The sequence below is a fragment of the Carassius carassius genome, chromosome 16 (assembly GCF_963082965.1).
Source record: "Carassius carassius chromosome 16, fCarCar2.1, whole genome shotgun sequence".
NCBI classification, from domain to species: Eukaryota; Metazoa; Chordata; class Actinopteri; order Cypriniformes; family Cyprinidae; genus Carassius; species Carassius carassius.
This window is the reverse complement of record NC_081770.1, coordinates 21,522,006-21,539,651: the sequence shown is the minus strand read 5'-3', so window position 1 is coordinate 21,539,651 and position 17,646 is coordinate 21,522,006. Positions and strand designations below refer to the sequence as shown.

Genomic DNA, 17,646 nt, shown 5'->3' with positions numbered 1-17,646 from the left:
CTGTCCAATTAACATGAGGACATTGTGATGAAATAGGCTATTGACCAGTACATGAGTACATTGTTACCAGCACTGATGTTTTTTTTTATTGATAGTAATTAATAGTCATTGTTAATGGTACCTGTTTTAATGGCCAATTTGTGTTTTAATATCTTTGCGACTCTTTATCAATGATGGTTTTATGATTTGGTAATCCTGACCATTTGGATACTCCATAGAAGGTGCTCTCCTACACTTTAAACAAGGAAAATGCAGCTATAAAATCCATGCACCTCTTGCACTGCAAGGGGTAAACATTTAATAAACATCAATGCAAGCTTTGCTTGTTTTACATCATTGTAATGTCTCATTTGAACTATCTTGTCCATCGACGCTGTTTCCTGTTGGGGTGGCAATTCTTGAAATTGATGTTAAACTATTTAAAATGTAAACCGATCATAATTCTTGATGTTGCGTTTTCTCAGGTACATGTATGAGGTTGCATTGCAAAAGGCAACTCCAATCCTTTCGCATGTTATAAATAGAATAAAGAATATGTACATTTAGATGTGTCTAAAAATGTAAATTCATATAGGCTTTGTCTAGTGTCTCAGGAACGTCAGTTCTGATTGTTAATAGTTTTGCATATTGAAAGGGAATGTTGAAAACCTTGGCTGTCTTCCTAGATGACAGATATAAATGAGAATGAAATTGCTTTACTGTGCATTATTTACTTGTGGTAGAAATTTCCACTGAACGGCATATACTATTTTGTCTGTTGTAACTTGCCCCCTTTAAGTTATTATTTGTAATACGTGCATTCCCAATTTCAGTTCATCACATTGTTCTGCTTTTTCATGGTTCAGAAATCAAACTTCACAGGATAATTGTGCAACAGCAAACTCCTAAGAGTCGTCATATTTGTGACACTGTTTGGTGCTTTTAACGTAATGACAGCCTAATTCAGTTGAAGGTTTTAAATCTCAGCTTTTTGTTAATAAAGTGTTTCTAATGAAAGCTCAGTTTGATTTGTTTATTTATTTTTATTGCCTTACTAGTATAATGTACAAAGATGAATGTCCATCTGGGAAAGGTAATAACACAACCATTTAGAAATGAAACAATTGCAATGCAATTTAAAAATGATCTGAGGCTTTTGTGAAGGACACTAAACTGTGGCCACATTCCCTGGGACCTGCTGATTAATCACGATAACAGAATGAAATTTGAAAAGAATGTTACGTTTTTGACATGCAATGAAGATCATTGCCTTGCAACAACATCAAGCTTGTATGCATTCAAGAAATACCCCTTTCCCCTTTCATCAGGAATCCCAGATATGGCAAACAATCTAGCATTTTGTCCTCCGTGATTTGTTCCTGTTCTTTTGGCTAAAAGATACCTGCCTTATCTTTTGGGACTGGTCAAACATCTAGCACACCAGCGCTAGAAGGACCTTGAAAGTCTGGAAAACAAGTGCAGCTGTATGTCTTCCAGAGATCAGGGCTAGGAGTAATGAAAGGATAATTGTTGCTGCTCCTTTGACAATCAGCAATTCACCCAAGTCAACCTTTAGCACTTTTAATTTTAAGGCTTTTTGCCTTTGTCATAAAATATACTATAGATAGGCAAATGCTAGGGGAATTGGGAAATGGTGCAGGCGTATTTGAACCTTAGTCCCCTTGAGAACTACGGCTCTTGAGTGTTGTAATCACCCTTGCATATTTATATTAGCGATCTGTCAATATCATGCCCAGCAAGGCACTTAAACTTGGGTTGCTAGAAATAGATAAAAACTAAAAGCTGCAGGTGTCATGGCGCTGTCTTGTCTAAATGGTAACCCATGTTTTGCAGAATATCTTGCAACTCTGAAAAGCCATTGAGATTGTCTTAAAGTTTTGCAGTAAAAGGTTTGCCATTTAGATACAACGGTGCCCCAGTTCATTGTTTTTTGATCAACTCCTTTCAGGGTTTGAACCTGCACCCTTTCAGTTACTGACCCAGATATGCCCTGTTACCATGTAATATTTAATGAAGTCGAGAGCAAAATATAGGAATTAACAATGAGGATAACAAAAAAGTACCCCAAGAGATGAGGACACTCGTAAAAGTCTTAACTGCATCCCATGGGAATGAACGGAAGAAATTGTGTACAAATTTAAAAATAGAACTTTGTTTCAGTTTGCCACCAAGGAGGACCAAACAATTATTCGATACTACATCTGTGTGTCTGGGGTCTACAAAGTAATCCATTGTCTGTAAGAGTTCCTCCTCACCTTATCAAAGCTCCAAGGCATGTGATGTCAAGTCACTATCTCTCGAAATTCACACATCCACTGCATGCTTCAAATACCCACTGTTACTCCAAGGACGAGCTTTCTTGGCGGGCTGGCTCCACTCAGGAGCACAGGAACGGGGTGTATATAAAACACATCCCCGCTGTTAACCCACCCTAAAACAAGTTCTGGATTTCTCTGTGATTGAATCGGAAGATGCTCTTCCAAGCAAGATTTTGGCTGTTGCTGATTGTGGCGACTGGATCATGTGCCAGTGTAGAACACACAGAGCAGGATAACAGCTCAAAGGTCACCCAACTATCAGGTCAGTCTTTTCCATTTGTCCCGAATCTGTGTCTTGAGGTACGTTGATGCATTAAAGAGATGGTTCACGCCAAAATTAAAACACTCATTATTCACCCTCATGTGGTTCCAAACCTGCAAGACCTTAGTTTATCTTCTGAATACAAATTGACATATTTTTTATGAAATCTGAGAGCTCTCTCACCCTGCATAGACAGCAAGACAACTGACACATTCAAGGCCCAGAAAGGTAGTAAGGACATTGTTAAAAGTTAATGTGACATCAGTAGTTCAACCGTAATTTTATGAAGCTACGAGAATACTTTGTGCAAAAAGAAAACAAAAAATGTCTTTAATCAATAAATCGTCTCTTCCGTGTCCGACTTCGACGTGAGCTCACGATAGTACCACGGTGCATGCATGTGATGCTGCTGATGCAAGAGCTGGTGTTTTCACATGTGTTTGCAAGCAGATAATGCACGCGCACGCATCCAGGTACTGTTGTGAATGTGCATTGAAGTCTGACACAAAGAGAAGAAATTGTTGAATGAAGTTATTTTTGCTGTTGCTTCATAAAATGAATGTTAAACCACTAATGTCACATGGACTATTTTAATTATGTCTTTACTACCTTTCTGCTCATTGGACGTGGTATTTACATTGCTGTCTATGGAGGGTCAGAAAACTCTTAAAAAATCTTAATTTGTGTTCAGAAAATAAAAGGTCTTATGGGTTTGGAACAAAATGAGGGTGAGTAATTAATGACAGAATTTTCAATTTTAGGTGAACTATCCCTTTAATTGAACTGATTGAATTTTTACATTTCACAGACCAATTAACATGCTAAAGCAATAGCTTTTAACTTGCAGTGCACAAGTTTGTTTTCTTGATTATATTTCTTGAAAATAGTTCCCTGAAGTGGTTGCAGGGGTGAACGAACCATTTGATAACTTTTGGGAACAAGTAAAGGAAGGGGTGTCCACTAGTGGTCTAGGACTGCCACTTTCCTGCAGAGATTAGATCCAACATATTTGACTGGAAGTCCTTGATTAGCTGGTTCAGGTGTTTAACTAGGGCTATAGAGCTAAACTTTGCAGGGAAGGTGGTCCTTCATGTGGAGTAACTCATCTGCAAATTTTGAATTGGGTGTGACCAATGAGGAAGACATCCAAAATGTGCAGTGATCAGGGGTCCCCAGGACAGGTTTGAGAACCACTGCTTTAAGTGACATGTTCTGCCCTTGAATGTATATCTGACTGACCAACAGGATGGAATGGAGATGAGCAGGAAGTTGCAGATATGGTACGCATACCCCGCAGTGCCAGCGAACGGCTGATTGGTCCGTCTGCCCATTCAACACATTCCATTGAAAACATGCCATGTGATGAAGAGCAACAAGCTCACAGTCGTGCCATGGATGACTTCCTGTCAGCCCTGAAGAGGGAAAGTGAACTGGAGAGGATGGATTACCAGCAGTTTGGAATATGTTCATCTGGAACTTCAGGTTTGCAGATTTCACACCTAGTACCGAGTTTGGACCAAAAACGAAGTGTCCTCAAGGGTGTACATGCCAGAGAAGGTAAATCCATTTTTCTTGGATTCGTAATTTTATTTCCAGCTAAACCCAGGTTTAAGCTGGATGTTCATTGTCGATTAGTCAAACACCATTAGATGAGTTTTGGTTATTTTTTTAGTAGATATTTGGGATGCCGAGAAGGAAGGAGAGATGACTTTAACCCTCACATTCCCAAGGCATGCTCAGCCGAGCAGCCCAGCCTCTGTGACGCTCTTGTTCAGTGTCGGATCCATTAAAGGAGATGGTTTGAGAGTGAAATTCAACAGTCATTCCATCCATCCAAATACACAGGTTAGCTGCATGATAATGATTTCATATTTTTGACACTTTTTGACTGTTATGGTAGAGAAAAGACATGAAATGTTGGGGTGAAATGTCATATTGCTGGTATAAGAAAGCAGGCATGTAGCAACCACTTACATTTCATAATCTTTCTTCCTCAACTGGGTAAACATTATCTTCTCTTAATAATCCTTATAATAATGTTTGCCCTCAGCATTCCTATGCTTTTTGCCTTTCAGATGGTTTGCATTTCTGAAGCTACACGTTTCCTGGTCCTTAAAGCAGGACAAAGTCATGCCCACGCTCACCTTAAGCTAAGTGTAACAATTGAGACCTGGAAAGATGAAAACCGTGAGACCTTTTCCCTTTAAAAACAGCCTTCTCTTAAGAAGCCTTCCACACAGTAAATTTGAACTCTTTCTGTTGCTTCTCAGAGCCAAAACCCAGTGTGTCTGAGCTTCGGGACGTGTTGATGAGAAAGGTAGATGGCAGCAATATGTCAATGAAGCCGGTTTTAGTTTTCCTCTCTGACCGTGATGAGCAAAGGACACCACACTTACAATTTCAAGGGTAAACTATTCACTTGCTAAATAAAGGTTTAAACTGCTCAATTTAATCCTACATTATGTGATTGGAAAATAACCAAACTGTTAAGCCGTGACCTATTTAAATCTGTGCCTTCTTACAGTAAAAATTTAAATGGGATGGCATACGGCAATACAGCTCATAAGCATGTGAATAGAATGTGCAACATCAGCAAATTGTGTGGAGTGCTGTATATCACAATGCTGATACATATGCTACACAGTATTCCCTAAGCTAATATTCCATTCAGAACATTGCCAATGTTTTTCTTTTTCTACAGAAATCCACTGGATGAGAAACTCCCATCCAGAACTTATCTTTTCCTCTGCGAGCTGCAGAAGTTCTTGAGTGACGTCCTTCCTCAGAAAGAGGGGCCGACATCTCAGGAAGGTGCAAAAATCGTCTCTTTGGAAGCGTTGCATTCCCTTCCACCTCTCAGCCTCGGAGCATCATCCACAGAGTCCCTGCTATCAGGACTGGTGAATTCCTCAACGCCGACTGTATTTGTATTCCCTGAGAGGCAGCAAGGCCTGCAGACTCACAGGGTGGAGGTGACACTAGAGTCTCCTCTGCTGTCTGTGCTCCAAATGAGACTGGATGAAGCCATGGCTCAGGTGAAACAGCAGGAGGTGGGGCAAAACATGATTGATAGGCTTCAGAAACTGAGCGAACTAAGTGCCCTTTCTCCAAAAGGAGAGGACGAGGAAGCAGGTGAGCATTAGATATATTTTCATATATACTATCTGTCAAAAGATTTTTAAGCAGCAATATTCTCAGCTCTATATGTTCCCATTGAATTGCATTTAAAATACTAAAATTCATTTAAACTATGATTCATTTATAGTTGCTAAGGAACATAAACGGGCCCAGTACCGATCCGTTTTGCTGTTAAAGGCCCTGCAGGTGGTACTCAGTACCTGGGAGGTGGAAAGAGCTCAGAGAGCAGTCAGAGCGGATGAAGATGGCCCATCAGTGCCCAGTCAGTGTCGGCTTCAGAGCTTGTCCGTGTCCTTGAGGAAGTTCTTTCTTGAGCCGTCTAAAGTCAACATCAACAACTGTGAGGGAGAGTGTGGATTCCCCCTGAGCAGCGGCAACAATCACGCCATCCTCCTGAACAGCCATATTCAGAGCGGCCATCCCGTCAATCGCTCTCTCTGCTGCGTACCGGTGGAATTTGATGACCTGTGTGTGATCGAGCTCGAGAGCGAGGGCACTAACATCTCCTTCAAGACCAATGTGGTAGCGACCAAGTGTGAATGTCGCTGACGTCCTCCTTTTGCCCTTTGAAATGCACTTATGCATGCATATATAGCAACATGAATAAAACCTCATACATCTGCATTTATTTTTGCTTGTTATTACACAAAGCTCTAGGTTTTCTCAAACTGACCTAGTACATTATGCAAACATGCAACTTAAAATGTCATTTAAGTGTAAATTAGGTATAATTAGGGGGACATTTTGCATAGTCAGTGATATAAACGATATTTTAGTCGACTTTAGCTGTATGAAATAATGAGCTGTCCTGCTAACATAGATTTGCATCATTGCTGAGAGCATTAAAATATTTGGCTGTTTTAGAATAAAGTTAATATTCAAAAAGCATATTTTCTCTGTCTATTCACTACGATTCCTGCATAATTCTCTCAAAATGTTACCGGTGGTTTTAGGTTTATATGAAAAATATCAGATGAAGATTTTAAAACGTTTTTAAAGTCTTCTACTATGCTGATTTGGTGCTTAATTGTCATTGATGGTTCTCATTATTGAAAAAAAAAAAGAGTTTTGGTTAATTAATATTTTTGTAGAAACGGATACATTTTATTCAGTGTTCTTTGATAAATATCAAGGTCAATGAACAGTATTTATTTGACAAAATAAAATAAAAACTTTTGTAACATAAATTCCTTTGTTTCCTTGCTGAATTATAGCAATAATTTATTTTAAGTCTTTCTTTTTACATTTAAATGGTAGTTTATCACAGTTTCCACAAAAATACTGAACAGCACGCGGACAATAAGAGGTGTATCTTGAGCAGAAATTAGCATATTATATAATGATTTCTGAAAGATCATATGATGCTGAAGACTGAAAGTTCAGCTACGATCACAGGAATAAAGTACATTGTATTTTATTAAAATAAAAGGAGCGAATATTTAAAATGTGTAATATTTTAGAATATTATGGATTTTACTGTTATTTTTGACTGGTAGTGTATACATATTTCATCTGAACTGTTTCAGGAATATTCCCTCCCAGACTATTCCCTCTCCTTGAGAAATCCTTTAGCCATTTCTTTGTTACGGATCTTCCGTGGTCCAACCTTCTCTCCATCCTGCTTAGGCCTGGCTGCTCTTTTCATTTTAAACTCTTCCAGTTTATCCTCAGATCCCCAGTTCCAAAATGCAAAGGTGTCCCACCATGAATCAGACTACAGCAAAAACAGACAATTCAGAAACAACGAACTAGCCAAAAACTGTTCAAGCAGATTCAAATGAGCCTTACCTCTGCATCACTAGCCTGAAGCTCTGATCCAGCTTCTTCTTCCGTTGCTTCAAAGTATGGCTCTATTGTCTCTGTTAAAACAGTTGTGGCAATTTTGATCAATTTAATGTGTCCTTGCTAAATAAATTTCTCAAATGACCCAAAACTTCTGGGCCCGTATTCACAAAACATCTTAAGGCTAAATGTAGCTCATAACTGCCAATTTAGGAGTAAATCTTAAAAATAATGGGCGTGTCAATCTTAAATTTAGGACTCTAAGGCCAGGTTTCACAGACAGGTCTTAGACTAAGCCAGTATTAGGCTGTAGTTCAATCAGGACATTTAAGTAATTTTTAAAAACATGCCTTAGTAAAAAACAGAGAGTATCCCTTTAAGACTTCTCTCTATTCCTTAAGTTTGTCTCTGCAGCTTTGTAAATAGGTTTTAAGAGAAAACTCTTCGCTAAAAACTTTTACTGCTATTTAGGAGAACTCTTAGTGGTAAGATAAAATGTTTTGTGAATACGGGCCCTGATCAAAAGTGTATTTGATAAGCAAAGTAAATCTCTACATGGCGATACAAGACATCTCAGGCCCCTACAATGTCGGTTTCATTTGCAGTAATAATTGACTGGCTAAGTTTGCATGCACACATATTTACTGCATAACTCACATTCAAGAATTCACCTTGTACTATCTCAACTGTTGAGCTGACCACCACAACGACCATAGCCACTAATATACAGCGGTTCAGAGTAATACCCTTCCATGGATTTTCCACCTTAGTCAAGGATTCCACCGGAAATATGCGCCGATACTTCACTGTTGAATAGAGATAGTTGAGAAACTCAGAAATGAAGCTTGGTACAGTTAGAAATTCAATGTAATTATGACATATACAGTGAATTATTTTCAAGAGTTGTATATGTAAATCAAGGGTCTGAGATACATACTTGTTCTGATGATCCTTTCTGGAAGTTTCTGTGGAACTAAAGATTAAAACAGCGTAAATATCTTGTAAAATATATAAAATTTGTATATTAAAGGGCATTTTCAACTTAAATATACCCCTATAACATGTTGTTATTTATTATATGATCCTATTTTACAGATTCACACGAGTCTGATGCATTTATGTGTCGCACAGCTCAAGTGATGTTCTCGAGGTGGCTAACGTTTAAATGCGAACTTAAAACGATTTAAACATGTCAAAAATTCCTAAAAAATATGACAGAAAACATCTACAGTCTTTATACAGCTGCAAAAAGTACAAAATTACGAGAGGTGACTACTGAGTAATAGTGCTGATAAATGTAATGCATATAATTAATAAACAAACAAAAACAACTGCATTAGTGGTAGTTAGTAGTTAAACGAGCATTTCTTACCAGGCAAAGCCGGTGTGGACAGGAAAAAACTGTGTAGGGAGGAGTGTCAAGTTCTTCAGAGCCCTGATGGACGGGAACAGCTGCGACTTTATTATTAAAAATACAAGCACTTCTGGTTTTACATGACCGATTTGCAATCTTGAATTCAGTGTTGGTATAAGCCTATGTTCATTTAGATACAAAGTAGACATTTTTAGATGTTTTCCAGTTAATTTTGTTATTTTTAAGTTAATAATTAAAAAACGTTAATTATAATGAATCTTAGATATAGTAGCCTACATCATGCTTGCACTGCTTATGATACTGTAACAATGAAAAGTATAATTAATTATTAACAGATTTTGTGTTAGGTTTTTTTTTGCGTGCTGCAAAAAATATGCATTCATAAACCAAAGTTAGTCTTATCATTACGAAATGTCTGACTATGATAAATTTTAATTCGTTTATTTCCACTCGAGGTTTATTTGTTTGCGAAAGCGCATGACGTAAGGCGGAAGCAACGCCCACTCGTGTTTCAGAGTATAAATACTGCGGGCCTACAGCCTTCAACACTTTCAGTGGACGCGCGGACGGAGAAGAGTAGGGTTTTGACGTTGGCCGGATGGTTAAATCCAACCTCCAGACGATCCTGAATAGCCACTGTTTTGTCAGAGAAAAAGAGAGTAATATATCCAAGATGCCAGTGATCGAAATGACCCGTAATAAACCCGAGAGTGACAGGTAATGTGGGACTTTTACGTAACGTTAAATAGCTCACGCACGGCCTTGTTTGAGCTGTTCAACCTAACGAGCTATAAAGTGAATTTTATGACAAAATACAACGTAATGTATATTCGATCTAATGTTTCTAGCTTTCGAAATGAGATTTAAACTCATCCACCTGTCACAATTCCTTCAATAAAGGTATTTCTGAGTGGATTGTCTTAAACAAGTCTGTTTAACGTTAGGTGGTTATGTTGTCAATCAGTCAAGGATTAGAATGATTGACAGGTCTGTTGCCAGGTAACAGGTTTTGTCGAGTTCGCTTATCTTTCCGTCTAGAAACTTCCAAACCACAAACTCTAACGTACTTCAAACTGTCGTTACTGCCATTGTCTGTTTAAATCTATTTAGGAGTCTATATAGTCTCAGTTCGGCTTTTGAGCTAATATGAGCGGATTTAAAATTCATTAAGCACCATCGTAACATTGTTATTCATTGATTTATTTTATAGTTTTACAAAAGCTCCGCAGGTTTATTCAGGTGACGCTCAGCTCCGCAAGTGACTGACGTTCGTGTTCGCGAGGTGGCTAACGTTAACGTTTAATGCTTAACATTTATTGTATATTACCCTTATGTCACTGTTATAACTCGAATCCTACGTTGAGTAGGAATAATATACCGTTATATAAATAGGTAATTTCCCACTAAACGGCCATTAAACCCGGTGTGTAGTTTAATGTGAAGAATTGTAATGTGCTAATGGCTAAACGTCGCCTCGCCCATCCCCCCCCCCTTGTTTGTTCCTCTATCACGCGTCGTTGCTGAACCGCATGGAGTACATTACATTTACATACCATGATGATTGTGTTGGGTTTAAGCTATACTTAAGTGTATCTGTATCGTCGAATGAAAAATTAACTGCTCAAATCCAAACGCTCTCAAAATGTAATCTGAGAGAAATCTATTTTGGGTGTTATCTTGAACCACTCTCCTCAAAGAATAGCCGGTTAAAACGGGAAATATCGGTTAGTGCATGTGATTTTTAGATGTAGTCATGTCTCAACTTGTCTGTGGGTTGTTTGTAACACCAGTTACATCTCGTCTCTTTGGGAGGAAGTTGTCCACTAGATTATTCATTTATGTCTTTCATGCAATGAGGTGTCTCAAATCCAGCCTTAAAAATATGGGCGGATGTTTTTAGCTTCCTTTTATTTTGCCTATGCCTTCATCAGAGGCTTTCTGGTGTTGCAGTAACCCCTTGTACTCATTGGGTTTGAATGATGTCAGTGTTCATTCACCTACTACAGGGTGTTGTGTAACTACTGTTCCTCTCCTCCAGTGTGATCCCAGCCTCTGTAACAGGCTCACTGTGTCCCTTGTGAATGGGGAGTCAAAGTAGTCTGACTTCAGGGATTAGGCTGTTTTCAGAACAGGACGTATGAAAGTTGCTTTGCTGAAGTGAAATGAGGTTGCGCTGGTTTACAAGATGTATGCGTTTTTGTTCAGGTTAAAGATTTGCATATGCACAATTTGGCCTGTGATCTTATTTACAAAGTTCTCAATGCCCCCCCCCCCCCCCCCCCCCGCTTTTTATTTAAACTAATATTGGTAGAAGCACCATTTTATAATTCAAAGTCTCATGATCTTGCTAAGACCAGGATATTTTCTCTCTTTGATGTCAGATATATTAATTTTAATAATTTTCCTCATAGAATTATTGGTTTAAAGTTTATGTTTAGCTTATTAAATTGAGTTTATTTTTACCCACTATAAAGGTAATCTTAAACCTTTTTAAAATTAATTTCCTAGTCTCTCACACGTATGCGTGGATGTATATTTTACTTAACTAGGGCTAAAAACGTGTGTGTATATGATAAAAGCAGGATAAAAAAAATGATAAAAGCATAATCTGTAAGTGTATTTTTCAATTAGTACGTTTTTGAGTGATCGGGAACTGCCAAAATTATCCACAATAGTTTTTCACTTAAATCTCAGACTGGACTAATTAACTAATACTACTACGAACTAATAAACGCACTGAAAAGACTTAACCAGGTTTTCTGTGTATTCCCATAATCTTCCATGTATTATATACAACAAAATAACTTACTTGCGTTTTTATGTTCCCAATGTGCTAAACATTTAGCATTGGTGTCATTCTTTACTAGTTGAGCTACTAGAATTCAGAGTGATTAAGTTTTTTTTTTTTTTTTTTTTTTTTTTTTTTTTTAAATCCAGACATTGTTGATGTAATCCTGTCTGAGTATTAAGAAGTGCATTGTGTTCTGGTTACAGTTCCCTTCGCTGCAGTAACCCGTGTCCGGGGCCTCTGTGGTGTTCCTGATGTCCCTCACCCACCCCTGAAGATCCCAGGTGGGCGAGGGAATGATCAGCGGGATCACAGTCTTTCAGCTAAGCTATTCTATTCTGTGAGTACAAAGGGTTTGGTTCACGTTTCACATCACATGAAAATATATTTGTGAATAAATAACATTAAAGTAGAATATGTGCATGATGTTTGCTTTTTAGTTATCTCTGTGCAAGGGTCATAACTTATCTGCATATTAATCTAATCACCTTTGGGAATTGACAGACATTTGCCTTCGTCTGATTTCTCATGTTAATGATTTAAATGGCTGTGCTGTAGTTATTGTCCCTGACTACATGTATGCATATAACTGTGTTTTTAAAGGATGCTGGGTTACTGGTTCTTGAGGAAGCCCCTCAGTTGAACAGCCGCGTACGTTTTTTGCTCTTTGAGCGACGCTGCTCTGTGAGCAAGCACTTAGTTTGGAGAGGAGCACTGAAGGGGGCAAACCTTTACATCGAAATCCCCACTGGTGTCCTCCCAGAAGGGAGCAAAGACAGGTTAGTCAAAAACTTTTTTTTTATTTTTTTATTTAATCCTACAGAAAACGTGTCTCTTAAACTGCTTGTTCCTTTTTTTTTCGCATCAGTTTTTCACTTTTGCTGGAGTTTGCAGAAGAGAAGTTACAGGTTGATCACGTTTTCATCTGCTTCCATAAGAGCCGAGATGACCGGGGTAAGCCTTTTCTCTTCCTGTATTCTTGCCCCTTTCTTAATGAACCCTATTTTTAACTTCCTTTGCACTTCTGTCTCTAGCATCGCTGCTGCGGACGTTCAGTTTCATGGGCTTTGAGATTGTGAGACCGGGTCATCCCCTCGTCCCAACCCGCCCCGACGCTTTCTTCATGGCTTACAGCATCGAAAGAGACTCCGATAGTGACGAATAAAGCTTATCAATCACCTCTTGCTTCTAATTACTATGCTGTATCTCGCTCAACATGGTCACCATTAAAAGAACGTAAGAATGTCAGTCTGAGTAGTTTTGTTTTTCCTGTTAATTACTACGCTGTAGTTCTTGTAAGGGTTGTGCAGGGTTTTCCTAATTTTCTTCATATTTTTTTTTTTTTTTTCAGTCGAATTTGCACTAGTGTTAATCAAATTTGTGACCATTAGTTTAAGCCATTACCACTGGGCTTAACTTTCAATGCAATTGGATTCTTTGCTGATTCCCCTTCACCATTCCCACACTGATCCTTTAGTGCATAATATTTATGGTTAAGATCCTTCAAGCAACAGTGTTTGTAGAATCGTGGTTTTCATTGATGTTGATTGTCTTTTTTCCAGTGTCTTAAAGATGTGTTTTCTTAATGTGTGCATGAATTGGAGTTTTTAGTTATGACTCCAATAGGATCTGTCCGCATGTTTGACTGTGCAGAATAAAAAGGCTCACCTTACATAACTACCTTTTGTTTTACTACCTGTTCATTTCCTTAAGCATAATGTAAATTATGCCTTGTTTTAGTGGTTTTTAGAAGGCTTTATTGCACTTTTAACCCTGTTGAATGTTTCGTAATGCAAATTTTCCCTGGAATTGTTAATAAGTAAATGCCACAAGGTCAAACTCCAACAATAAGCTGATTTTGCAATAATACATGGTTTATTGCATCAGCCTGTACTGTAAATGGGAGTAACTTGATCCCTCTGAATATGATAAAGCAGAAACAAGTGTTTTGCATGTTTCTTCTGTAGCAAGAAGAATTGGGGAGGGGAGGGTAGTGGTTTCGTATATGTATAGGCCCCGTACATGACAAAGGAAAAAAAATTGTTTTTTTAAATTGTGGCAACGATGTACCTAAACTAAATCAAGTTAGTACAACATTGTAACAATTTAACCCCCCCCCCCCCCCCCCCAAAAAAAATATGAAGGAACGAACTCAAACTTGGCCCCAATTTATTTACAATATGGCACAAATTCTTAATTTTTGGCCACAATATCTAGATTTTTCTGTGTTTTGCAGGGCTTCTGAAGTATACAGCAGCTCATGAATATGACTTTACAAATATGGGAAAAGGTGATCTGTGCTTCAGATTGTAAAACTGTTCTTTTACATCATATCAGTGATATTACGTAGTATAGATTAGTTACATCTGAGGCTCACCAACTCACAATTACTGTCCTTACTATTTACATTTTTATCTGTTAAGCAGTAACAAAATCATGAAGGCCCATTCGTTCAGTTATGGTACGCATAGTCTCTGAGTCAGTAAGGGATAGATATTGCAGACAGAGATAGTCTTCCCAGTCCAAGCCAGACTGATCCTGAAAGAGTCCTTTTTCGGCAAGCTTGAGAACCAAAAGAGAACGCTTAAGTAGTATCCAATTAGAAAACACTGAGTTCTCAATTTGGTTCTGCTGAAAGAGACCCTGTCGAGGACCCCAAAGCAGTGCCTGGAGGACACCCGTCACATCGGCTAACAGTAGCCCAGGTTTCTCAGATGTAAGCTGGGTGACCAGCCACAGCAAGCCTGGAGTGTATGGAGTGCCTCGAGGCACCTTCCACACAGATGAGCAACTGTCACTAAGATGAAGGCAGTACCTCAGCAAAGTCCCCAACTGGAACTCTTGGGATTTTGCTTCTTGCAAATCCTCATCCTCAAAATGACTCTTCAGGACCAAACGAGGTGTGCCCCACTTCTCCCATAGGGTTTGACAAATCTCACTTTTCGTCCTTTCGTTGTCTGTGTGCTCTTTGGACACTGTGATTATGGGTATACCTGTAAAAGTGTCTATATTCATGCTTCCCCTTTTCATCTCACTAGGGTAATCATTAGAGTCAGCCTCTTTGCACATGATACAAGGCCACGCTAATGCCACACTCTGTGGATTCATTTGCCTGTAAATTACTTTAAAACGTCCCATTTGCTGTAGTCCTAGCACCAACTGGAGGGCAAGAAGACAAAGCCTCCTCTCATAAACCTCAGGAAGGGTGGAGTGCAAAGAGTGTCCGTCCTCAACAAAGTCCTCCAGAGTTCCCAATGGAAAGTCTCTTAGCACAGTCACACTAACACCTTTCTCCAGAAGATCAGAAACTGTTCGCTGTTGGCATACTTTATTGGTGTCCCCATGTAAAGGCTCTGGAGTTGTCTGAGCATGCTGTGAGGTGGAGGTTTGATCCGTAGCTGTGCACTGTGAAAAATGGACCAACCCTTGCTCAGTGTTAGGATGTGGCATGGACATGGTGCAGTCTGATACTGGATCTCCTCTGTGAACCTGACGAAATATTTAGGAGTCATTTTGAGTTTTCACAACTAAGTAACATTCAACATTTAGGATTCTTTAAGTTCTCCAAGTCCTTTACCAGAAACTGCTGCACTCAAAACATGCTCTAAAGTCTTGGTAGCACATGTCAAACTGTCGATGTTGTTACTTGACACCTGGCATGATGAAGGAAGTGTGGGTTTTTTGAGGGTTTCTACTGCAAGCAAGGGCTGCCTTATAAGGGTGTGCATTCTGCTTGTGGTTTAGGGGCTCTGCCTGGGAAGCATCGATGGCCTACTTACAGCTTTGGATTGAAAACCCTTGTGCATTATCGCCCACATATACACAAACAAATTCAGATTGCTACAGTTACTAACTAGATTCCTTGTGCATCTAGTTTAGATTGATGGTGTCTTATGTTATTATACTGTTGATGTTCTTACCTTTGCTGAAAATAGTCTCCCGGGAATCTTTAGACAACGCACCAAGTAGAAACCATCCTTCTCAGTCCACTGCCGCTCATACAGAATAAAATCATTAGGCTCAGAAGTCTTTGCAATCTCCATTTCCTGTACATTTAGGAAAATGCTCGATTCAATGTTCTGCAACAAGTTCTTGAGAAACTGGAGATAACACTCTTGGATGCCCATGGAAACTTCCTCATGGCTCTGGAAGCTTCTGAATACATTTTGGAGTTGCTCATCTGGTGTATCAAAGGACAGACCCTGATATTTCTCCTCTTGTACCTCTTCCTCTTGTAGTGCAGGAGCGTTGTGGAATGGTGTTATCATATATAGGGGATTTTCATAGTTGCAGGTTCTTGTATGATCGCGGTAAGGTGGGTCCAGAGTTTCCTCTGGGAGGGATCGGGTTCTCGTCAGACTCTTTTTAGGCACTGGCGGAGGAGTTTCGTCTGAGAAGAATCTCACCTGGTGATTTTCTGAGTGACAAGATATAGGTAATACATTTAGCAATGGAAGACACAACAAATACATTTAATGCATGCACACATACATGCTAAGATGTTGTTTCATCTCATGTATTATGGAACCATGAAACAAAATTCAGTGGGAACGGTCTCAGTTCCCACATTGCCATGAAACACAGACTACATGTGGTTTAGCTGTCTGTCTAGTGGCTTGCTGTATTGATTTCAGGTGTTACTTCCCTCAGTAATACTTTTGTATAGAAGAAACAAAGTCTAAAAGAGCATAAACAGAAATGAGGAAGGCTACGCATGTGAAAAGTTACAGAATCCAGTTCTCATTTTGTTAGATCCTTATTACTTGCCTCAAAACCTTTTTGTATTAAAGTATACTTAAAAAACATGTCAAAGCTCACCATAGCGATGATGTATTGGACAGTGGACTGCATTACAGTAAGTAGGAGTAAACACTTCATTAAATGGAGACACAGGAGTCTGTGGTCCAGGCAAGTGTAGATCTCCCAACTTCAGCTCTAGATCCTGGATGGAGCTTGAAGAGGACCTGCTCCTAAACATGTGCACATTCGTATTTACAAAAATCCAGGAACATTAGAACATTATGAAGTTACTAGGCCAGATTTGCCTCACTTGCGTGATATTTCACGTTACTGAGCGACGAGTTAACTTTCATGGTATGAGGTTTCCTGTAACACAGCTCACATGTTTGTCAAGTCATAACACTAGCATCTCTTACCTGCGCTGTTTGATGGGCAGTGCAGGTGGCGATGTCCCTCCTGATGCTCCCAGGAGAGCATAGTCTGTTGCTTGATGCATTGTAGTTTAGCGTGTGACTGTGTGAGCGTTCGTGAATATGGTTCACCCACCTCCAACTGCCAGTTCCTGTAGTTTTCTTCTAGTTCATTAGCAGACATGCAGTTCCCTCACTTACTCTCTCTCTCTGTGGCTGTCTGAGACATTGCGACAGCATATCTAGCATCTGAGGTTGGTAGCGGAAAAGCAGAGTGCATTTTGTGCACATCTGTTCACTGTACTTTCAAATAAGGAAATTATGAAATAAGGAACTAGTTCTTACTGTCAGTGGGTGACATGCTAATGTACATTGTGCTCATCTACTGAGAAATAATTATGTTGAAAGATGAATCTAAGGGTATTTTTCTCACTAAGGTGGTAGGACCCAGATCACCAAGATGAAGAGTTGGGCACTGCAAATTTCTATAAATTTGGGCAAACATTTTATAATTTTGATATTATCTATATTTTCTACAGAACATAAAATTAATTAAATTACACCAGTCACAAACTCCTTGCCAAACTGATTTGAAAAGTGCTTGGATGGAGATCTCACTTTGCAAGATACCAGTGACTTACCATGTGATTTTTTTCCAGCATTGTCGTTGTCAAGTCACTAGGGGAGGCTGTTGTCTCTTTATACACAAAGAGCAACCTCGACTTGAGACCTTGTTGAGGCTCAAATGGGCCCAATTAAGAGTTGATTCAGTTGCGTTTCAGATGATTCAGTTTAATCCCAGCTAACAAAAATGAGTTGTCAGAACGTTTTAC

At 39.1% G+C, this 17,646-nt stretch overlaps 3 protein-coding genes across 4 annotated transcripts; 2 read left to right on the top strand and 1 right to left on the bottom strand.

Moving 5' to 3' along the window:
• The first annotated feature begins 2,319 nt into the window (after positions 1-2,319).
• Positions 2,320-6,603, top strand: amh (anti-Mullerian hormone). 2 transcript variants are annotated; one of them, XM_059569547.1, is made up of 7 exons: positions 2,320-2,580; positions 3,826-4,137; positions 4,256-4,425; positions 4,656-4,767; positions 4,851-4,986; positions 5,282-5,712; positions 5,846-6,603. In XM_059569547.1, exons 1-7 carry the CDS (start codon positions 2,472-2,474, stop codon positions 6,265-6,267), a joined length of 1,692 nt encoding a protein of 563 aa, XP_059425530.1. In that variant the 5' UTR covers positions 2,320-2,471; the 3' UTR covers positions 6,268-6,603. The 2 variants fall into 2 exon arrangements, with proteins under 2 accessions (XP_059425530.1, XP_059425529.1); XM_059569546.1 differs by having other exon boundaries at positions 2,322-2,580; positions 4,253-4,425.
• Positions 6,604-9,411: 2,808 nt separating this feature from the next.
• oaz1a (ornithine decarboxylase antizyme 1a) lies at positions 9,412-13,340 on the top strand. Its single transcript, XM_059569548.1, is given in 6 exon segments — positions 9,412-9,592; positions 11,870-11,915; positions 11,917-12,003; positions 12,267-12,442; positions 12,532-12,617; positions 12,698-13,340. Coding segments are annotated over 6 exon segments (645 nt in total). The 5' UTR covers positions 9,412-9,473; the 3' UTR covers positions 12,829-13,340.
• A 478-nt stretch (positions 13,341-13,818) lies between these two features.
• Positions 13,819-17,251, bottom strand: peak3 (PEAK family member 3). Its single transcript, XM_059568707.1, has 4 exons — positions 16,820-17,251; positions 16,482-16,633; positions 15,584-16,080; positions 13,819-15,152 (listed from the first exon to the last, which is right to left on the bottom strand). The coding sequence occupies exons 1-4, from the start codon at positions 16,897-16,899 to the stop codon at positions 14,082-14,084; spliced, it is 1,800 nt and encodes a 599-aa protein (XP_059424690.1). The 5' UTR covers positions 16,900-17,251; the 3' UTR covers positions 13,819-14,081.
• Positions 17,252-17,646: the final 395 nt, after the last annotated feature.